Consider the following 24747-nt stretch of genomic DNA (forward strand, 5'->3'; position numbering starts at 1 on the left):
GGGCTAGGTAAATTGGGCACTCCACCCTTATGCCTGGCTAAATATCCCAGAAACATAATGCCACCTTCATTAAGATGATTCTATCTGCCCCACACTAAGCAGTGTTTTCTTTGGGGCCGGCCAGAATGAGAGCCTGAACATGCGCAGGCCCTGCCCATCATTATCCATGTTCAAGAGGCCTTATTCTTTGGCCATCCATAACAATCCAGGCATCAAATAAAATCCTTCTGGTTTCCTAAAGTCCTGACATCAGGGTTTTGCTCCAGAGTCTGAGGTATTCCATAATTCGGGCACTTTTACACGCTCACATTTGCGCATAACAACCTTGGATCCTGAACAAACATGCTTACACAGAAAGGATTTCTTAAAAAGGGAGGGGATGAAAATTATTTCAATTTTTCTCTCTCAATCGTCTCTGTGACATAATGATTCTGGCTGGAGAGAAAGGGAGACCACCAAAGAGGGAAATATATCAAGGCAGCATATGAAAATAGAGTTGGGCATTCTTTTAAAATGGAGACCATTAACAAGGGGATACCGTTAGCTGTAGCTCTAACAATTAGTGTGTTCTATGTAAATTGACAGCAAAGCATTACATCAGTGAACTAGAGAAACAGATCTGAAGCAGTGGTTTGAATAGTGACTGACAAACAAGCTGGTTTAGAGTACAAAAGCCCTCTTGTTCCTTTTTACAATAGAAGGAGAAGGAGAAAGAGATTGGCTGCCGATTGCAGAGAAACCCCAAGTGAAGATGGGACTGGGGCAGACAGACAGAATGTGTTACATTCATTACCTCCGCCTGTCTGCCAGCGTACTGTATAAAGATATCAAGTGTGCTCATCTTCTCCCTCAACGCTGCAACTATCTAGTTTTACAGTTTCATCGGACCACAGGCCAATTCACGCTGGCAGAGAAAGAGTTAGAAGATCTGGGTGGGTAGACTGTTGGAATGACAATAAACGAAGTAATGTATGAATGAGACCGCACGGAAAGAGTTTGAATAAAGCCGAATTGAGTATTTTTAAACGTGTGTTTTTATGTGAATAGGAGAGGTCGGCTCAAGGCCGGGGGTCGCAGGAGATGGAGTTTGGATTCTGTCCCACCCCGCGAGAGGAAGGATGTGACTGTAAAGGTGGGTAACAGAGACAGCGTTACATTTCATGGGGTTCCAGATCCTGTGTCAAGACATATATCGCCTGTCTAGCCTGAGACTCTAACAACCCCCCTACCATTTCATATTTTTTGATGTATTACTATGATTTGAAAAAGACACATTTTGTCTGCTTATCTGAATCCACCTCATTTTTGCATTTTTTTTTGCATTCTGCAGTGAAGGGAACTTCTGTCTGTTGAGTAAGAATTTCCAGATATAATTATTTTAAATAATTTGCACATGATAAGAGAAATCTCATACATTGAATTAAAGGATGTGAATTCAACTACATTGTAGTTAAAGGACACATGATGTGCAATAATGTTCTACACTATGATGGACATGAATTTCCCATTTGACAACTTCAGTGTTCTAGCATTAGCAACCTGGCTATTAAAACTAAAACACATTTTAACTGAATCACTAAGCAAACACATAACTCCAAAAAAAAGGTTGGAGTTTTTTTGTTTTACCTTGATCAGCGAGTGCAGGCTACGCTCCCCAAACATGTCCTGGAGGAAGGCGTTGTCCTCAGGACGGCTGACATGGGGCTGCAGCTGAGAGGGCAGAGCAGCAAGCAGCTCGTACAGACCTGCAGACGGGGAAGAGGAAACAGAGTCAGAATGTGGTAAAGGAACATAGTGTGCAGAATGACAGATACATAGACAGACAAGACAACACATGCAATTGTAAGAATTCACCTTAATAGGTTTTTTTTTGTCACACACATACACCTCAGTGTTTTCTTTGGGTGGTCTGCCCAGAAATACAGACAAAACACGTCGTTCTCCTGGTCACTGGAAGTAAAAAGGAAACATAGAGGCAATATAGTATTTCCCCCCCAGCCTCTGCTTCCCACCATTGTCCCAGCCTTTCCTGTTGTTTCAGGAACACTGCCGTCTCCAATCAGAAACAACTCCACAAACTCCTCGTTAGGCATCTAAAAAGTCCACCTACGGATTAGTTGAAAGGTTCAATGCTAATTTTTTATTATATCAATAAAACACATATCTTTCAAGGCTTTCAAGCAACGCATCCTTATTGCCTGCAAACAATCAAGTTGTGTTTGCTAAAGAGAAGTTCAGCACAATATCAGGCTGAAATCTAAGTGGCTGTTGTGCACATTTAAAAGGTTTTGCACTGAATTTGGAGGATAGTGAATTAAGCAGATGTGGCCGGTCCCTTTCCCAGCCAGTTGATGTCATGAGCTCAGAAGGACAGTGGACATTTGCATTTATGCAGGCCTATGTCATCAAGTCATCACCATAGCAAGGTTTGTTGTTGACAGTGAGAGAAACAGGGTGCATTGGTCCCCGTAGTTGAATGTGAATGATATCAAAACAAAACCTTCTGAAATCTGTCAGCTCTTTTGGGGTTTACTGACCTGGCATATAAAAGAAATTGCTATTTCAAATTCAATTTATACACAGCCAAACTGGGGAGCTGATGGTTTCAAGATTAAGCAGAAGGGAGTTGAAGCACTCAGCAGAGAGAGAGGGAGAGCACAAAACCAGCGAGTGAGTGGGGTGTGTTCCAAACACAACAGAGTCCTGGAGCAAAACTGATGGAGAGAAGTAGCAGATACTTGTTTGTTGCTCCGTTCTGGTCTTCAGGGTGGCTGTGATCCACTAAGCCAGGGGATACGTTAAAGGTCAGTCCCGTACCGAGTGCAGTCAGGCTGGCTTATATGCATCAAAGACCCCTTTATAAATGCACCAGAAAAGGCCCCCCAAGATTCAAACACAACCACACGGTGCTTAAACGTCTTTGAACTACTACTGATCATGTGAAGGAACTCTAAACACGTTCACGGCGGAGCCATCGAAACGTCAAAACAAACTTGAGCGGCTTGGCTACCTCTCTGAGAACGTCCCTCATCAGAGGACAGAGTGAAGGAGAGGAAGGAGGGAGGGAAAAAGGCACCACAGACGCAACTGGAGTAATTCGTAGCTGAAAATGATTGATTGAAAACAATGGTTGACGTCGTTGGCTGAATGAATGACTGGCTGACTGAACTGGCGGACGTTCCGACTGGGTTAGAGAAAGTGTGTGCTGGCAGCTCAGACCCCTTGGCGGGAGAGCCACGGCTGACTATTTTAGCTCATGTCAAATGCCCCTTCTTGCCGGGCACTCAGATAGATGGAGTGTCATCTGCCACTCTCAACCTTCTGCTTTCCATTTGGAGGTGATTTGGGGTTGAAGTGATCTTTGAGTAAACGCACAGGATACATCAAGATCATATCCTGCCCTGTTCTCCAGCTCGCAACACCGATTCCGTGCAGTGTTGGCGCCTCATACTTCACTGCTCCAACAGCAGCTCTGTGGTTAAGAAAGAAAGAGAGGAAAAGCCACTGAACAAGAGAGAAGGTTTACGCACAACACATGTGCACTTGTCATTACTTAGCCCCCCGTGGTTTTACTCAATCTGGGTGTGTGATATCTGCCCTGGTATGTGATCATCCGACGCCTGGTTCTGGGGTCCTCATCACCAGAAACTTTGTAGCTAATGCAAGCCCTGCCTGAGGGCAGCTGGCTCCCTCAAATCATTTACAACTTGGAACTCCCAACAGAACATCTCACATAATATATATAAAAAAAGATTTAAAGAGACATGGGATGAGGTGAGGGGTTTAGGAAAGGCGCTTAGAGTGGGGGGAAGAGATATGGTAATGTCATTACTATTGGCAGCGCTGAGATACCAGTAGGAGTGGATGAAGGGAGCGATGGATGGAAGGCGAGAGTGAGAGTCCCTAAGCGTGATTCTCCCCAGGTGCAAAGTCTCCTGTCTACACTCTCACTTATTCAATTCTTTATTTCTTCTGACAACAATAGCTTCCTATTTACGCTGGAAAAACCTAAACAGGCTGTATGTTGTGCGCCAATAGCACATTATGGGAAACACATCAACTCCATGAGTTTATCAGGAATAATTACATAATGGGAAAAAAGAGAAAGCTACCACTGTGCTCGCCTCCTGAGGTCACTATGTCAGGCCGAACCCAGTGAACCAAAGGTGACTCAGTTTCAAACAACAACAGAAAGAACTGCAGAGAAGCCAAGAGCTAAACAAGGACTCTGCAAAGCTGAAATTAAATGTAAGAATGTATGGGCGGATAAGCGAGCAAGAGACATGTAGGCAGAAAGAGAGAGAGAAAGGAAATGAGCCAACGTGCAACCACAGTGGTGGTAAAATCTCATGCATATGGACACTATAAAATGTGGAAAGAGAACTAAATCCAGGGCCAGATGTATGGACACATGTATGGTTCTGTAACATCAGAAACTGAGTCCAGCACAGACAGTGAGAGACAAAATGAGAGCGGGGGAAAGAAAAAGAAGAAAGGGAACATGATTGCGCCAACCCTTCACCACTAAAGGTTTGACCGATTCTTGCAGGGCTGGTCTGGATTCATTTGATTTGTTTTGGCCGGACTATTCTGGACCCTTGCGTGCTTCAGGTGGCAATGTCTTGAGGACCACTGTTCTGTTGTGGCTAGCCCAACCCAGTGATCCTGAAGACCGGCATGATGTTGCACAGGGTGGCCGAAAGAGTCTGCAGAGAAATTGGAGAGGCCAGAGCCTTCGAAGCTTCCGGTACAGAGGAAGTGACCACTCTACTGTAACTGCCAAACAGCACTTCCCCTCTCACGCCCACAGCGGTTACAGAAAATAACAGTGTTTTGCTCAGATTCCTTTTATGTAAAACTACAACAAAAAAATCCCAGACAATGAAATGCATTAAACATGATATGAGTCAAATTGCTAGTCTCATAGGTCAACAACCTTGGAGGGTTTTTAGAGCAGTGCAAGACGAGGAAATTACAGGGATTCATCTAGCATCACAGAGTGTTAATTATGGCCCTGTGACTTTGCCAATGTTTACTCAAATGCTACGATATGCAACATGTTCTGGGAGACAAACGTATATGTGTGTCCATAACATTACATGTTGGACTGCACAGCACGAATACTCAGGGACCCCACTCTCAGCTTGTAACTGGACTAAAGACAGAAAGACAAACTGTCTGTCTGCCTGGTGAAAATGAACTTTTTCGAATACAGGAAATGAACGTTGGGTTTCGATTCAATTTCTTTCCCCTGCACTTTCTCCCGTGTGCCGAATGAGTTATTGACCTCCCTCATATATCTTTCAGGAACATATAGAGAGGCACAATAGTTGTGAGGATCACCAGACTGTGGGAGGAAGAGAATTGTGACAACTTGTGGGGGCTTTCTTAGAAGGACAATATTTCAAACATGGCATTGTGAACGTGCAAGGGGCCATTTGCAGACAGGGGTGGCGGTAAGAGAAGCAGCTGCAGACTTTGAAGCCTAATCCACTCAAGTCTTGATTTACCTCCTTATTCTCCGTCCTAGAGAGGAGGAAAGGCTGCCTAAAGCTTAGAGAAGGCAGACGGAGAGCAGAGAGGGCAACTAATTAAAGCAAAAGGAAGAGACACACTGAAGAAGACATAAAGACACAAAAGGCAAAGAAACAGCATAGAAGAACTGGGGCTGATCGCTCTCTGCAACAGCAAGAAATAACTATGGCGATGATGAGTCTTGCACTAATGTAAACACATTTTGGTCCAATGGGAGAAACTCTAGACGGACAGTGGGTGGGAAGATGGATTTAACCCGAGTGGAATGCCAAACAAAAGGAGAAGTGTTTAGGGGCCCTTGTTCACAGCCAACACTGAGCTGATATGTCATCAGCCCACGGCCCCCAAAGAGCTTCTGTTCTGTCCTGAGGACCACCAGCGCCTGACGCCTTTCAACCAAAGTACAATATAGGAGAATGGAATATCAGAGGGGACATTGGTTATGTGGATTAAGTAAAAACCAGACGTAAAATTATTAAGTATTAAAAGATGAATTAGCTGAGCAGACGCTGTGATCTTTTAACATCACTTACAATGAGTTCAGTAGTGTTCTTACAGGACATTACTGCAGTGGACAGAGGAAGAGCGTGGTGAGCTATTTTATGAACGTAACAGCGGGAATCTGTGCTAAAGCCCACAAGCGTCTCATTGCCAGCTCTAAAGACCAAAACACATTAAAAAAAGATCAGGGGACAGTGACCATCTTCAATGATATTTCAGAATCACGGTCTTATTCGTTTTGGAGGGGGTACAAAAAAAAGATTGTGTGGCTTTTGCAAGATGTTAGTTGGGGCTCCGAGGCATGGAAAAATGACTTCAGCAAGTACAGTGGGCCGGTCCAGGTGCAATCAACCGTCCCTCCGATCATATATCGACTGTTTCACCACCGCAGACTGAACTCTGGATGTGTGTCATTTCAGGGACTATAAAGAACCCGTGGCCCTTGCTGAGATCATGCCTCGTTCAGGAGGCGGGGGGGAGGAAAAGGAATCCAAGTTACAGGACCTTATCAAAGATCTATTTCAAAGCCATGGAAGGCCAAGTTTTTCGAAAGGCATTTATTTGATTTCATCTTACTTTCAACATGCCATTGAATATCACGTTGTAAGTGCCTCGCCCATACACTGCTCCATTCTTCGTCACACCTTTAGACTTCAAAGGGCTGTCAGCACATTGAAAACAGAGCTCAGGACAAAAGTACAAGCCTAATCAACATAATTGAATGCATATAGTCTACGGGATCCGCCAGCAGTGTTTTGAGCTACGACGGTTTTACCAATCACACTGCGAACAAGTGAGGTTTGAGTGGAAGCACCTGCAACCCGGCTGGAGTAAAGTCACTTTTAGAAAACTCCGTCTCTTGTCCAGGTCTGAGTAGTTAAACTTGCCTTCGACCCCACTTCCCCGAAAGCTCGCAAGTGATATATAACGTAAAGAAAGATATAGAGGCAAACAAATTCAACATGGAGGAAAGACAAACAATTAGGAATACCTGGGCAAAGAGAACGATGATGACAGAGATACTATCGGGGATGAAGACAGATATATGAGATGTCGAGGGTGGAGAATAGAGCAGAGTTCCAGTGTAGTGTTTGTTGGAATACCAGGATGGAAGGTACTAAAGTCTGCGGGATAGTCCGGGTTTGGCAGTGGCCATCCAGAACTTCTTTTTTTTCAAAATAGAGATGAAAGGCCGTTGTTTGGCCGAGCTCATGTCAGCTAAGCTTAAATCTGCTCTTACATGGTGGACAAAACACAGAAGCCACAACAAGTTAGCCGCCTCCAAATGACCTGCCACCTCCGCTTATTGTGGCAATAGAGCAGCAGCAGACTCTCTGGCAGAGGCCTGCATGTTCTGTCCAAAGCCGTGGCCAGCTACTTACTTCAAGCAAGTCTTCCAGGGATATCAGAGGCAGATTTGCCAAGACCAGCAGAAAGGCTTCATTTTGATCACATATTAATAATGGCACTCTACAATTTACACTCTAAATCTTTCCTTTTCTCACTCTCATGAGCTATAACTCAAAAGCCCGATGCTTGATTGTCAAACAGAGAACATGGGCTGTAAAGCTGTTTACAGGTTCTTTCTAATGAAAGTGAGCATGTCCTGCCAGCCAATGACCGATTTAGTAGCCTGTGTGCTTTGGATGGGAACAGCGGAGGATGTCATCCTACCTCAACAAATAGAGAAAGAATTCTTCGAATTCAAACAAATAAAAGTCATCATTCCTCACTCTCAGTCGCACTCACTTGATTTCTTTCTTTTACATCTGTTTCCTTTGACTGAGTTTTTTTATTTTTTTGCTAAAATTATGTGGAAATTTTAGTTCTGATGTAACTGGAAACAGGGATCTCTTCCAGTGGCAACAAATCCTTGTGTTTCGGTGCTGTATCACAGCGGCACAGAGCCGGCTGCGGGCCAAGGACCACGACAAATGGCTGGAAGCTCCCATAGGAACGTCATCCACCCAACATAGGCAAAGGTCTCCAGACCTCCCCTATGTCTCCCACCATTTGGGGCCAGATGATGCTCTTGATTTCAATATCACGATGGAAAGAAAATCTGTTAACCTTGACAGAGGCCATATTCTTATCATATCAATCATATCTTTCTGGATTTGTGTTTCTATGTAAGCATTTGCTCTACATAGGCATATGTGGATACTATAATGCAGAGAAGTTACAAAGAGCCTCTCCATAGAAATGTCTGCATCTCATTACTCAGTATCATTATAGAGCCATCAGCTTTTCCAACAGCGGGTGTTCAAGATTGCAGAGAAGAGGATGGCTGGAATCGCTCATCTATCGCTCCTGCACAAACATGCACACATGCAGCCAGCAAGTTATTAGTGTATCTGGTAAAAGTGTTGTCCCTTCGCAAGATTTCCATGTGTAGTCTTTCATGCGAGTGTCGCCCACCTCCTCCGCAGCTGTGCATGGTTGAATCACCCTTATCTTTAAATGCTGTGCAGGGGCCATAAACCTTGATAGAACACGCAGGTACGGCTTGGAATAACACAGTTAACTTTAATAAGGTTAATAAAAGGGCATCGGGCCTTTAGAAGTGCCTGCTCCAGAGTGTGTGCGCGAGGATTAGAGTTGGTTACGGGTTTATGGTTTAAGGGGCACCATGCAGTGACTGTTATGGCACAAGGGGGGCTCGTCAGCCAACAGTTCACTCAGCTGCGGTATTGGGCAGGCCAGTCAGTCAAAACCAACTGATTTGAAACCACAACCAATTAGCCAATGTTCGTCTAGTTCGCTAAATCAGGTAGAAGAAACAATGCCGGGAGCCAAAGTTTAATATATCCAATTCAATTATTAACTTAAATAATAATAAGTTCTTGAGAGTTCATACAAATAAATTAAGGCTTTCTTTGAAAATAACTACACATTTTTTCTATTAAATTTTTAAGTCTGTTACAAATTCTTGATAGTTCTGATAATAACTATTGAATGATTTATTTTTCTAAACAAGTTTCATAAACATCTCTGACCATAAGGATCGTTTTTTTCAATCGACTATCTACCGACATAGATGTTTTATAGCTGAAAGAAAAATATTGTTAGTTTTCTCTGAGTATCGAACTATGCACTGTTTGTAAATGAACTCAAACACATTTAATTTCTAGACTCCAAATGTTTGTTATGTATCGGCTTATACCACTTAATCTGCAATATCTAAACGTCGATCTTTCTGCAAGCACTACTTGAAATACTGTTATGTTTGTGTTAACACTGGGGTTGTCACTTTTCATTTGAAATGTAAACTTGTGTTTGGATCAGGGAAAAATAAATGTAATTACCGGTAGTATTGTTAATGCTACAGTACAAGCACAACAGTACGCACAACAGTACACACAACAGTTGATGTGCTCCCTTAGCAGGTTCACAAGTCAAACTTTAAACTGGTCTTTAATCTTAACCTATGCACGTCCAAAACCCTAACCCTAACCCATCAGTAAACTAAGCTTATAAAAGATGAAAAATGAAAGATGGGATAATCACAGCACTGAAGCATCTGATAAGAAGTTTGTGGAACTACTTTGTGTTGTACAATGTTAGAAGGACACATTTTAAACAAAGATACAGACTTGCTTACTTTACTCCACACTCATTCTCAGGACCTTGCCAGAAACTTGCACAACAGGCCATCACCAACATGACAGCAAGATTTACATGAAAGGATATGCCACCCATTGGTACTGTTACGGGGAAGTGTTTTGGGATGATGAAGGACCCGGATCTACGATATAAAATTCAGAATTGAAAGTGTTATGTGTTAGTTCAAATAAGTTCCCATTTCACTTCTTGAAAAAGTGAGCAAGCAAGCATCTCAAATAAGTGAAACTGGAGATTGCGAGGTTTGGTCCCCTGCTTTCCAAAAGAGATTTAAGTCTAGCTTTTCTTTCTGATGTCTTAGCCTCTAAATCTCCAATGTCCCCCCGTTCTAACTCTCCCCCACAAACGAGCCATCTACCACAAAGCTGCAATCGCATAACTGCAGAAGCAGGGAGGAAATGGGGCTACAAGGAGCAAACACCCACTCTCACTGCAGGAGGCTCGCTGACCTCTGAATGGCATAAACCAGATGTTGTAACGTCTGATGGAAGAGAAGTGACGTTAGGAGCAATCGAGAAAGCTCCTCATCTGCCATTACTGCGCAACCCTCATTAAAAAAAGGGGCAAGTTAATACCGACGTGAATCCGAGTATAAAGAGAAATGTTTAAACACATGTGGAACGGCAGTGGACGGTCAATTCAATTGTCGTTGGAAAGACAATGTTGAAATTCACCTTTCCTATATTCTAGATTACTATTATCGTGTCTCTGTAAAAAGTATTTCAGGTACGTTTATCACAATGGCAATTCAAAGTGCTTTCCATAAGCATTATTATATCTTTAAGTGGCCTGGGTAAAATCAGAGGTAAACAGAAATGTTTTGTCCGTAAATCCAATCCAATCCAACTTTATTTATATAGCACTTTAAAAACTTTGAGACCAAAGTGCTGTACAGCGAGATAAGCTCACAAAACATAAATCAGGGTTTGGGAAGAATTCAGGTATTCTGGAAGTTTTTTTAGCATGAAGGTGATATTTAAATTTGACATCCTGTGATGCTATAGGGGTCGATAGAGGTTTTTCATAAAGCCACAATACAAATGAAGCACATGTGACACCCACATGGTGTAAAACAAAAAGAGAAAGAACTCTAGAAAGGTATCCTCGCAGCTAATGGAGCTCAGTAGGGAGATGAATGTTGTGTAGCAGACAGAGGAGTGGGCTGGATTTGTCTGTCTGTAGATCCCAGAGTGGGAGCTGAGATAAACTGAGAGGATTCGAGCCAAGCCGTGCGGAGGCGTAACGGTTATCTGTCCCTGACTGAACGCACAACAAAAGTCCATCACGGCCAAACAGCAGGAGAAACGACTAAACAGCAGCTGTCTGGAGGAGAGCAGCTGCATAGCTTTTTGGAATGGGGTTACACTGTGCTCAGGTTAATATGAGCACAGTTTAGCCTCGACGTCTATGTGGCGCAAGCTTCCAATCATCAGCCCCTCTGAAGTGTTTGCATAATTAAAAGCTCATTTTTTGTCTTTTCTTGGCTGCCTTGTTACAGTGGGAATTAATATGAGTATTAGATCCTAAGAGCGGCAGCCAACAAAATGTCACATAACAGCGTCCAAAGCGTGGGGCAGGGTTTTCTGGAAGAATGGAGAGGTACAACAATTCAAACATCTTGAGCAAGGCGAGCATCATTAAATAAAGCCCTGTGATTAACCTGCTTCCAAAGAATTATAAAAAAAAAGTCACACAGTCAAATGAGTTCAGAGTAACCCAATCACCAGGACATTTTCTTAAACACTCCCCATGGTAGTATTGAGCAATTTTTCCAATATTTTATAGCTTTTTTAAGTAGATTTTTATCACTTTTTGGTGACATTTTATGAAAATCTAATTCACATGGAGGCAAGTTGTTTATCTGGGCTTAGACGGAGAGAAAGGAAAGAGAGGGAGAGAGAAAGAGATGGTGTTGTCTTACATGCGCCCTCCATTTGTCTACCCACGTATTTGCTCTCCAAACACTCCGATAATGAGCATTTTAATAAGAGCCACACACACACACACACACACACACACACACACACACACACACACACACACACACACACACACACACACACACACACACACACACACACACACACACACACACACACACACACACACACACACACACACACACACACACACACACACACACACACACACACACACACACACACACACACACACACACACACACACACACACACACACACACACACACATACACACACACACACATACACACACACACACACACACACACACACACACACACACACACGTCCAAATCTGGGGATGAAAAAGGAGAGCTGCTACTAACGAATAGTTAAATTAATGATAATATTTTCCCCCATTATGTTAAAAGCCCCAGCACGGTACTTCATCTTCTGTCCTTGCGTGTGTGTGTGTGTGTGTGTGTGGGGGGGGGTATTGAGGGGTCTGCCGATGGCAGGGCTGCTAATGAAAAGAAGGTAAGGTCCTGGCAAGACCCCGAAATGTCTCTGTAATTATTGGCAGCCTCCGCAATGTGGAGGCGGTGTTGTTAGCCTCTGTGGATTTATGCTCGTCTGCAGAGGTGTTGCTACCTACACGCCAAATCCCCAGAACGCTGCAGAGGGTCCCGCTGCAGCTGATGAGGACGCCCTCTGAACTGAGACTACACGTCAGCAAGTGCAAAACGGTTCCGTTAAATTACAGAATTTAGACATGATTACTAACAGTCATAATAAGAAATGTAAATATTAGATTTGTTTTTTAAGAACAGGACTGTTTTCTAACACAGTGACTTTTGGTAAAATCAATGTTTAGTGATATAAGGAGTGTTTCTTATGCAACATGTCTGGGATTTCTATTTAACAAGGATGATAACATATTTTAATGAAGGATACTATGTTGTGTGGGGAAGAGGTTGCTGTTGTCTTTCTGAGCTTAAGTTATTCACTCAATAATGTTAAATATAAATAAGATGCTGTTGTTTGCTAGCTGGGGAACACAATTCGACCTAAAATTAATAAAAAGATCGTTTTTTGCGATTTACGATTTTGTTGGAGTGGAATGTTTTTCCAACAGATACCTGGTGACATGAACTTTTAAACATTCTTGGTCTTGGAAACCGCAGAGAGAATAGATACGTGTTATTATTTATGATCCTGGAGGAATTCAGGATGAAGTCAGGATTGCTTTTAGACATCACAAGGTTTTTGAGATATTTTTCTGTAGAATCTGAGATCATTCTGGAACCTGGTTCAGGTCAGGTAAACCCCTTTTTCCCTAATGCAGATAACATGCTTAACTGCCCTCATTGTGTGTTTATGTATTTATTATTGTGTGGAATATTAATAAAGATACACTACATGTTATAGTTAGCTGCTCAACATGGCTAATAATCATGGCTTGTTGACTTAGTTTACGAAAATGGGTCGTTTTCCCACTACTACTAAATTCCTCTTTAAATTACATGTATTTAGGGTTGGGCTTAATAAAGTATCTGATCCTATGTTTTATTTCTGAAACTCTGTCACATTTACTACTATTTGTTTTTATTTACTGCTTCAACATTATTCTTAAAGTATAATAAAGAATAGATAGGACAATGTTTCGGATCAAATATGTTATTTTAAATATGTTCAATGAATAGTTGTACTTGCAGAAGAGGGCACAATTACAAAATAAAACTTCTGAAAAGTGTTTCCCCAAGCTTTTAAAACCAGGAAAAGACCACTTTTATGAAGTATTGAGTATAGATTGAGACAATGATACAGTAAGTCAGGAATAATTCCTTCACATGTTTTTTAAAATTGTACTTTTCTATTTACAGTGTTAAAAGTCTCCATCGGTCAAGAACAGATGTAGTGGAAGGTTTATGTCTTGCATTTCTTAATATGTCCCATTTTCCAACATGCTAGTAACACTTTATCTCTTTAAAAAAGCGGCATTGTTATGGTTCCAAAAGATATAGAGTTCTGTGTAAATGCTGGTAGAGTGCCAGGCAGTGCCAATGCCAGCTGTGAGTATGTGTGACATCACCAGGCCTGGAGATCAGTGATCTAACGTTCATCAATAATCTTCATCATGTTTCACCTGCGCACAAAACTTCACAGGACCATCACGGGGGAATCAGAGGAGACGGAGCAGAGGAGTCTTTACGTGTTTTATTTGGAAACCTGAGCCCTTGCCGGTAATTGCCACAAAATGACTCTAATCGTAATTGGCGGTCTGGCTTTCTACTTTGTCTGCGCACATTTCCAGGATGACGGGGGCTACGGTAACTCTGTTAAAAGTCTGGACGCAGAGACCCACACACTCTTTATCAATCAGAGCGGGACATAATGTCTGTCCTCCTTTTGTCCTTTTGTTATCATGCTCTCGTCGGGTCTTCTGCGTGCGTGCTAGCGTGCGTGCGTGATGATGTAGCCGGCCATTAATCCAGACTGAGAAGAGGATAGTGCTCCTGAGGGGAGAGAGGTGGTGATTTCTGGCAGCTGTCTCGGCGTTGACAAGCTTGACGTGTTCTCCTTATTTTGACATGACGCCATCACACACACACTTACAAACAGAAAAACATACAGAGAGATGGAGTGTATATTTGGACATTATTTGTTGCTGTTAATGGATGATGTGATTATTTGCCATGGTGCGTTTTTCATTGGGAAGGGAACAAAATAAGTGAAAATGGACTCTGGTTTGTTTTCCAACCACAGTTTTTAGACCGTCCACTCAAGTCCAGAGAAAAGGCCGACTAAGACAGTTTCAAAGTAAATCATTTCTAATATGAAATTAAACTTAAGTGTTGGCACAAAACCTGGCTTCCGTATCCACAGGCCATAATATTATTAAACACCTGAACTCTGTGAAGAACATCCATGAACATCCATAGACATTCATCTGTTTGCATCTTGCAAATTATTTATCCATATATTATATTCCATTTACTAGTATATTGTAGGGATGTAACGATGCCAAAAACTCACGGTACGATAATATCGCGATAAAAAGTCCACGGTACGATATTTATCGCAATATTGAAAAATAAAGGGGAAAAAATGTGAATTTTTTTAATTTATTAAATAATAAATCTGATTTGTACAGCATTTTAGTAGGATAGTAGTATTTTAAAGTGTCAACAATATAATAATCAGATCTTGCAATAGAATAAATCAAGTTTCACTTTAGTTTTTCAAGTAACTCAACTCTCTCAGCATCATCAAGGTTATCTTTTAGGAATATGAGCATGTCCACATTTCCAGGTAGAAGCTGGGATGTTTGGGCGTTTACAATATCCCCTGCTGTGGAAAAAACTCTCTTGCTTGGTACTGATGTTGCTGGGACAGAGAGATAGGCTTTGGCCATGGGTGACAGCAGTGGGTCAAACTGTGCATTGTCTCTCCACCACTTCAAAAACAATAGAGTTTTTGCCAAGAAGGTGAGGCTTATTGACAGGGTGAGATATAAATATACTGTCGGTACTTGTCAATGTCTCTAGGTATGTACATGTAGCCCTGTAAATACGATGTCCTTTTGTGTTATCTGTTGTTTTATGTTCATGTTGTAACCTACTTGCTGCCATGTTGGAGAGGTCTCCCTTGAAAAAGAGATTGATTATCTCAACGGGACCATCTGGTTAAATAAAGTTTTTTTTTTTTTTAAATATATTTTTAAAAAAAAGTTATTTAAAACTTTTTTTTTTTCTTTTTTTTTATTTTTTAAATCGCGGTATATTTTGTCAGTCTCACGACGGTATTGAGACATTTATTTACCGCGATATTCGATATATCGTTACATCCCTAGTATATTGACTCTTCTGGCACTATTTCTATTTTATTTGTATTACTTGCACAGCTCAAACATTCTCTTGCACTATTGTATCTGTTTTATGTCCTATATATATTCATGTTGCACGGTTGGAGGGGCCTGTGACTTAAGTTTTTCATTGCCATATCTACACTGTAGCTAATGTGCACATGACAATAAAGCCCTGAAAAAGATATATTGAGTTTAAGGCTGGCATCCCACTTGGTGCTTGTGTTCACGTTTGTCTGTTTGTGCATTGATGAGTGCATTTCTGTGCAGAGATTCTTGTGTTTGGGATTGGACGAAGGGTCTGTACCTGGCTCGTGGCCGGCTCCGGTGGCCAGGGCAGGCATGGCTCCTGCTGGCTGCTTCCTGATTCCCCTCAGGCTGTGGAAAATGGCAGCGGGGCGTCAGAGTAGTGAGTTCCTCGGCAGCTCTCCCCAGGGACCAGCTGAATGTGAGGACAGGCTTTATGCCATGGAGCCCTGCAAGAGAACAAGATTTTAGAGCCTGCTTGTCAAATGGCAGAACGGCCGCATGCACGTGTGTGTCAGTGTCAGTCCGCTACTGTGTTCTGTGTTGTGGGATCTCATGGCCACCTGTAGCCATGGAAATTAATATCTACCATACTATCAAATATATGTTTCTGTGTGTAGGTGAGCCAGCGATTGAAAGTGAATGACTCACAGAGTGTGCATGTGTGTCTTCACAGTTGACTCTAGGTGTTTACAACCTGACACTTTTTTTTTTTTCTAAGCTGCTGAACATCTTGCTTTGTACATGAGCCAACATCACCTCACCAGGAACGCATACACACGTACACTCAGACACACACACATACATACATACATCCAGGTGCCCCACACTTTATTCAGCATCCAGCGGAAACAAGAGAAACTTTATCCGCTTAGGGGAAAGTAAGCAAGCGAATGCAACAGACCTGTGAAAAATCAAACAGGCGTGGAAAAGCATCGCTTCGTAAATAATAGCGCTGAACTGGAAAGCCAGATAGAGCAGGGACAGGAAGAGAAGGGCTGTAGAACACACATAAAAAGCCTGTGGCTCATTGAAACCTCCACCTGCAGTGGATGATGCAGACACACGTAGTAGCATACAATAAACTCCTAAACCACAACAGGAGGAAACGGTTTAATATGTATTGATTAGGATAATGACAAGTGCAGAGCAGAGCAGTAGATTTAAGACTTGGTCACAACTTTTCTACACTAAGACGTTACTTGCTTTAGACCAGAAGTTCCCAACTGGTGGGTTGCGGTCCAAAAGTAGGTTGTGGGACCGTTTAACTAATAAATAAACTAAAACAACTTTTGATTTTGAAATATTTCTGGAAAAATATGTATCGCTTTATGCAGAGCTTTGTTTGCAGGCTGCAAGTTATTATTATTGTTATTATTGATGTAAGTCTATATTTCCCACATGGAAAGTGTATTAATTTATCTTATGTCTATGAACTCATGACTGAGGAGAAACTGGACACTGAGGCTGGAACAGTTGGGAACCACTGCTTTAGACCCCCTCCATATATCTGACTTTGCTTAGAGCTTTCATTTAACTTTAAAGTTTGGTATGCCCGGAAAAAAGGTCAAATTATCAAGCAGAGCTCAAAAGGCCTTATTGCTATACAAAAAAAAAAAAATTAACGACAAATCAAAGAAAAGTGCAGCATCAATTCAATGTTACAAACACTGGAAAGCCTTGCAATTTAACTTTTGGGCGCTTATTAAAACATGACATAAGGCTTCACCCGAGAGACCTCAAAACAGGTTGAAAGCAACCGTAAAAGCAGGCCTCACAGGTAGGTAAGAACTTGCTATAAACGTGTCTTTGGGTGTGCTTAATGTTTCAAAGTGACAGTGACCTCGACTTGTTGACAGCTTTTGTATGCGCTGTCAGAGCAGGGTGGCAGAAAGCTGAAATCTGTACAAGTAATAGAGGGCCCCAGTGGACGCCCTTGGCCACACACCGACACCGTCCACCTTTCCCTGGCCTCAGCCACAGCCCATCTTATTGAACCTTTAACAGGTCCCCAGCCAATGTTTCCTAAAAGGTATTACAAGCTTTTTCAAAGGCCACTAAACCTCAACAAGTCCCTAAGTCAAGCGAAGTCCTGCCACCAGCATGAACGCTATCTGAAAAAAGGGGAACGGAAAACAATTAGGATCGAGCCTTTGGTTCTTTACAGCATGCGGCTTAATGACCCATTATATGTCAGCTCCCATGTGCGGTGGCCCAGTCAAGCTCAGTTTCCTAAACTGTAAAGCCTTGGGGTCCTGTTACTTGTTCACTTCACTGGAAGAAAATGCTCAAAATAAACACGGCTGTGAGATAAGCTACATTCTGCATCTCCCATGATGGTAAGTGTTGCAGCCATTACTTGTTGTGGTGTCCGCCACACACACACTTTTTGAAATATTGTGACTTCCCTTCCATATCAGTTGGCCAAAATGTTGACTGAAAATGCATTATATATATATATATATATGTGTGTATTTCACAAAGAATCTCTCATTCAGCCCCCGCAGTGAGAACTGTACAGGAGTGAGTATTTCCTGGCACCTTGCCCACATGTACACACACACACACACACACACACACACACACACACACACACACACACACACACACACACACACACACACACACACACACACACACACACACACACACACACACACACACACACACACACACACACACACACACACACACACACACACACACACACACACACACACACACACACACACACACACACACACACACACACACACACACACACACACACACACACACACACACACACACACACACACACACACACACACACACACACACACACACACACACACACACACACACACACAGGTTAAGGCTCAAACCTGCCATGAAGTCAGCCCACGTAGAAAAATGCTACCACGCCTGTCTGACATTCTGTGATGTGAACTCACCTCAGGGCCCGGCAGACCCCAGGTGGAACCTTGTGGAAAAAGCATCTAGATAATACAATCCAGAAGATGTCTAATCGTGAGCAGGTAAGCAAGCCATCAGGAGCATATCAGAAAAAGATATTTCTCGTCTGGATTGAGATGCACAAAGTATGGTGCATTCATCACACAGCACTTGAAAAAGGGTCAGTTTTCCACCGAGAGAAGATATGGGATTGAAAACCCTGCAGGCATTTCGCGCCAGCACAATTCCGTAGGCCAGATTGGTGAGTCGTTTGCATATAGCTTTGCATGAGCATCACGTACAAGCGGAAAACCTGCTGAAATTGGAGTTCATCTCTTTGTATACTTCAATAAAATAGGTTAAGAGGACCAGCAGAGAAAGGGCAGCGGCGCCTCGAGCAGTGACCACGAAATCACTCCAGCAGGCCGGTTTGAAGAGGAGACTGAGCCTAACAGCCACCGCGCTCGTGCCAAGATAACTGACCCGTACTAAATCAGTTCAGTGTTTCACAGAGAGGGCCACAGCACGGTTTTGTCATAAGGCTTTGTGATTGGATTGACAGACTTGAGGAAAGACAAGGGACAGTAATACTCTTAAGGTATGCCGCGCTGTAATATCAGTCGTTCGCCTTTTGTTGCATCCAAAGGGGAATGACCACATATTCCCCAATCTGAGGAGGGATCCATCTTTCCATTTGAGGGAGCTCTGGGAGTGCCAGGAAGCATGTCGCAGAGCCCAGAACACCTGGGACTTTTTAAAAGGCCCAAAAGGATCATATAGACATACTTAAAGAAACATTCCCCACTGTCAGAATGCTCTTACCGTGTCGGTTGAGATCTCACAATATCAGATGGTCATGGGGGGAGTAAAGGGACACTTTACCATGTGGAGGAGAGATGGGATAGGCTTAATTGCAATGAGATGTGCCTCCCTCTCAGTCTGACAACTTCAAATGGTTCTGCCACCATCTAGTGGGAACTTTCACTATTGCAGGGTATTTACCCAGAAACCCCAGCTGGGACGGAATCTGAGGCACCTCACACTTACAACGACCTGTATGTATAGATGTCGGGAAACGTCTGTGTCTCTGCTTAGTCTTGTTGTGGGTGTGAAACCTGAGGTCAAATCAGTGTTTAAAGAGAAAATAGCCCAGGGTGATGGATGGATAGGTAGAAGGATGGAAACAGGGAGGTGTAGAAGAATGTTATTTTTCCTCTCTTTTCAAAAACAAGCCTGTCCGTCCAGTTAGGGGGAACATGGGTGGAGTCGTCTGACTCTCAGCTGGATTTTGATGAAGTTAGTGACAGTAATAACAGAGTCGGGAGGTGAATGACTGACAGTGAAAAACACAGGAAGACTTGTCATTTCTAAGGGCCTGTTAACAATTTGAATCCATGCTTTGAGGTTAGAACTGTAGATCAGTTTAATTATGAAGCTTCTTCCCTTCCTCGTCGAGGGGGGCTGAACTGTGGAAAGATCACTGTTCAAAGCACATTGCCCAACGACGACAAGATCCTCAGGAAAACATGTCATGCTCCGAAGCGTTCACAGGCTGGAAATGATTCTGCGTTCATGTCAGCTCTGCTATTCAGCACCATGGAACCTTCGCCTGCGGTGCTGGGTTATTCTGTCCTGGATTGTCCAACATTAAGTGACAGGAAGGCCAGCTACTGGCCAAGGTTTTTACTGGGCCACCATGTATGACACCGATCCTCTTCAACGCATGAAAGATGGCCACCAAAAGCCAAACCTGTCACATCTTCTTTGGTTACAGTCTGAAGGACCAATTTGCTCCAAAGCGACCCACCAGCTTCAATGTCTGCTGATTCGCTCCAATCTGAAGAGTTTATTTAGACTGGTGCTTGTTAGGAGAGAAGATCTATTTGGCAGTCTGGGTGACACCTGCTCAGGTTACCAATTCTGTACTGTCTGTTGCAACATCGTGAGGCTTTGTTTCTGCACTTAACTTACACTATTGTAAAACGAAGGCAATCCGGGTTTATTGTCCGATGTGTCCTGCTGCTTTTATCTTATGGGTCTCTTATACTGAACTGTTTTAGGAAGTAACTTTGTTACTAATTAAGTGAACAAATTAATGTAAAGTTTAAGGCATACATAAAATAACTTTGCCTGAATAAATTTTGAGGAGTAACTGATCAAAGCAAAACATTTGACATTATTGGACGAGACATGACAGCTTTTGTTAATAGGTAGAATTCAATAAAACGTAAATAAATGAACACATTGACCAGCTGTAGTCCTGCAGTCAGTAGTGCCCGCAAAAAGCACACAGAGCAGTTCACAAAACAGGTTTTTAAATAATACAATTTGATTGAAGACACAAAAGTGGGACGCCCTTGAATGGGTTTTTCAGAGATGTTTCTTTTATGGAAAACTATGTTCTTTTACTTTAAGCCCCGTTGTTGAGCTTCAGCTTCGGGGTATTAGTGTGGGGGGAGTTGTGAAGACAGATTGGATGTAAGATCAATTTGTATTTCAGCTACTCTACATCATATTGGTTTTTTTTTAACCACAAAGTGCAAAGTCAGACAGACAGAAGTAGATAGAGTTACAGCCACATGCACACTGACACTACCTTACATGACACAATCGTAAGGGTATAATTGCAGTGTATCCAAATGTGGTATAGGCGAACATTCATTTACACACGGGCACATGGTGGAACTACATTTCAATGTGCTGTGCGTAATTGCAGCGCATTAAACCATGGTGGAGGGGAATGTTCATCCACATGACATTTTGAAAACTGAAAAAAGAAATCCCTCTGATGCAAGCGTTGCAAATGCAGCCTTTTCTGTTTCTTCTGTGGAAAAACACATTGTTGAATAATGTCTGTCTCCTGCCTCGGCGCAGCGCTGCCAAAATGTCCCCATGTCGATTCCTATTAAGAGTGAGCCGCGTGACGCTGGCGGGACAGGGTTGTGTTTTCAGGCGTGTGCCACAGGACTTCTCGTTAATAGCCGTTAGCTTTACGAGGGATTGGGGCTGCCTAAATTAAGACTCAGCGGTACCTGGCAAGGCTGATGTTCCAGGAATGACTGACTGCTGTGGGGTAGCAGTAATAACATTGAGCAATAAGGAGGAATACAACTAAAAAAAAGCTTATGGAAACAGATTAGGGGAGCAAATGTGGAATATCAATGAACGCCATTAAGCCATGACAGAAGAAAAGTACATATCAACAGAAATGGCTTCATCCGATGTGATGGGTTGACAGTGAAATGGGAAAAGTGAGCGCTCTTCTTTTGGTCGCAGGTGGGACAAGTGTTAGTCATAAGGGTCCAGTTTTTCCACATAAAATACATCTGCTTACGTGTATTTACATGTGTGTTGTAAGCACTTATACACACAGATATAAATCTTTTGTTTAGGTCAACCTGACTTTCCAGAGTCATGATGTCATTCTCCCCTTTCAGCCACCTCAACACTCAACTGGCTGGATTTCATTGTGCTTAAAAAAAAAGAGAGAGACCCATGTAATTTACAAGAGAAATGGAAAGATGTTTTAGGAACTCGGGGCTCACTGATGTGGAAGATTATGAGTCAGGGCACTCCAAGAAAATCAAATGTGACAGACTGTAAGTCTCCAGTTGACATTAATGGCAGAATACTACAATGAATGTCTGGTGGATGTGTCAAAGGAGTCTTATCTCACAATTACATAACAAGAAAAGGTATAAAGTTACTCAAAGCTAAAGCAACATACAATAACAAATCAAGTTTGAAAGTCTTTTTCACCTAACAATATTACTGTGACCACAGTAACACCTATTCACAAATATGTTATAGACATATGAAACAAATGAAGGCGATTTACTAACGCACGTCATAATGATACTCTATAAAGAAACAAAAGCTGTGAAGGGACTTACCAAAACACACAGAAAGTTAGCTTCACACGCTGCAGTTGGCACGGCCTCTACACTATTACAGTGCACACAAACTACATCCTCCCATACAGGAAGAGACCCGCCCACCAGGTGTTTCAGCTCACCTGAACAGACCTGAAACTCAAGTTTTTTTTTCTGCCTTTCCGCCCTTCATTTATTTGTTTAACCTCACATCTCAATTCAATTGTAAACAGAGAGGGTTAACTAATGTCACCTGGGAAGAGAACCATTTGCATGACAGTAACGGGTAACGCATACCATACGGTTTAAAAGCAAATTTAGCTGTATAAGTTATTCTAAATGTGAAATGTAAAATATTTGGAGTAAAGAATTCAAAAGTATTTCTATACAACTCAAATGTTTTTACTGCATTGGGCTTTGAAGCTTTTGGGACCATACCATAATAAACTGATCAAACATAATGCAAAATACATTTTTCAATTATTTAATGCAAAATCCTTCAATATTCCACAACCTACGTCACAAAAAGTCAATAAACAGACAAAAGTCAATAAACAGACAAACGTTGGTACAATTAGGAAAATTAATTCATATTATAATACATTGTTTTATGTGTTGAAAGGGACAGCCGGCTATCCTTTTACTCACTGTTCCTAGTTTCCCTGCGGTGACAACAAATGACCACTAGATGGAGCTCTAAGCTCTCTAAATATCTCCAGTCTACTCATTTTGTCCCAAAAACTATTAATGAAAGTATCTTGGTTTCTTTTGTGTGTGTGTGTGTGTGTATTTCTGTCCACAACTGTGTGCGTGTGTGTGTGTTTGTCGCTGCCCTCACCATGACCTCAGATGTGCCTCAGGGTGCCAGTAAAGATGGGCTCCAGTAATCTCATCCACTGCCTGCCAGGGGCCCGTTATTACTAAAACCAAGGCAGGCTGCCACACTCACACAAAAGCCTGTTTTGTTCGGCACAAAGGATATCTATAAAAGAAATATATCAAAATATATTCTGAGAAATTAAACATTTTTGCTAGGTCTTTCCAATAGGGATACTTTGTACTTGTACGCCTGGTGAAGTCCTTGTTAACGAGCCATCGTTAGTATTATTCGCAACACCTGGAGTCTAATTGTCCTACTCAAAAAATATACTTTTAGAGCTTTAAACATTTACCTCCAAACTGTAATACAAAAGCTTAAAGAGAAGATCAAACTATTGGAATCACTGTTTCAAATATTTCTGATCAAACACATCAATATCAATACTGAGAGACATTTTGCAGAGTTGACTTTTGGTGGATTCAAAAATATTTACACAATGAAATGTTTACTTAATAATCATTAGTCATGTGGTAATAATGTCTAAGTGGTTAAATGGAAATAGCAGAACAGCTAGAACAGTACGATAGGTCTGTATGCTTTATTACAATATCCAAAATGTAAGACGAAATGTAGTATTATATCACGATATTGATGTAGCATTGTTTTATTGCCCAGATAAGACATACACAACAAAGATGTTACCAATGCCACATTTAATCAATTATTTTAATCTAAACAGAGGTTCATCGTTTAAGACGTAACCTTTGGATCTGAGAACCTGATCAGTTTATTAAATGATTACTCATAATAAATACTCATTAGTTGCAAAACGACATTGTAGTCTCAATTACTTCCTTGTCTTAACACCTCTTTGTCCTCCTCCCATCTCTGCCTTCTGGTTCCCATGCACACACAGCCGCTCTTTGTCTCTTCCTGACCCATTAACAGTGAGAGGAGACCACAGTCACTATCAGTCGCCACTCACACATTCCTCACCGTCTCTCTCACACACACACAAACACAGCATGTAGGGTCGCCATTGCATTCATTTGTTAATGACCAATTCAATTAATCCTGGACCTGAAATGTCAACATTAAATTTGACTATAAACTCAACAGAAGGACAGAAAGACAGGGTGGGTGTATTGACTAGAACCCACTTTGCTTAATCAAAAAAATAAACATCATTTATTCGAGTGCTTTATTTAAGCCCTGTAGAATTGTACTTATGTATAGGGAGGGAGAGACGTTAATCCTCTAAACATACAGAATGTATATGTAACTCGGCTTTCCACTGACATTAATTAGATGATGACGGATTTTCAGATGAGTGATTTGAGCTGTTAATAGCAATGCAGCTGCAGTGAGAGGCACGCAGAGAGAGCAGCAGGTAGCCATAAGCCTCACTAATCCAGAAGTCCTTTTTAAATGTGTTGCCGGGTAACCTACTATCGCACCAGATATTGCCAGAGTGAGTTACGCTACCTGGAGCGAAGGGAGAGAGACGCGTAGAAACAGAAAGAGACAGCTGGTTTCACAGACAGACAGACAGACAGACAGACAGACAGACAGACAGACAGACAGACAGACAGACAGACGGGATAAAAAAAGCAGCGATGCTACAGAATAGAATCATATTTATGATTCTCT

At 42.0% G+C, this 24747-nt stretch overlaps 1 protein-coding gene across 3 annotated transcripts in view; it reads right to left on the minus strand.

Moving 5' to 3' along the window:
- The window catches only part of mpp7a (MAGUK p55 scaffold protein 7a), a 138950-nt gene that overhangs the window by 80042 nt on the left and 34161 nt on the right, over positions 1–24747 (minus strand). For all 3 annotated transcript variants that reach the window (XM_079662313.1, XM_079662314.1, XM_079662315.1), the window contains exons 2-3: positions 15752–15920; positions 1627–1745 (exon numbers count right to left, since the gene is read on the minus strand). In XM_079662313.1, the coding sequence (XP_079518439.1) occupies positions 1627–1745; positions 15752–15788 (156 nt within the window). In that variant the 5' untranslated portion in view covers positions 15789–15920. The remainder of the gene's footprint in view (positions 1–1626; positions 1746–15751; positions 15921–24747) is intronic.

The sequence above is a fragment of the Notothenia rossii genome (assembly GCF_949606895.1).
Source record: "Notothenia rossii genome assembly, chromosome: 12".
Lineage (NCBI taxonomy): Eukaryota > Metazoa > Chordata > Actinopteri > Perciformes > Nototheniidae > Notothenia > Notothenia rossii.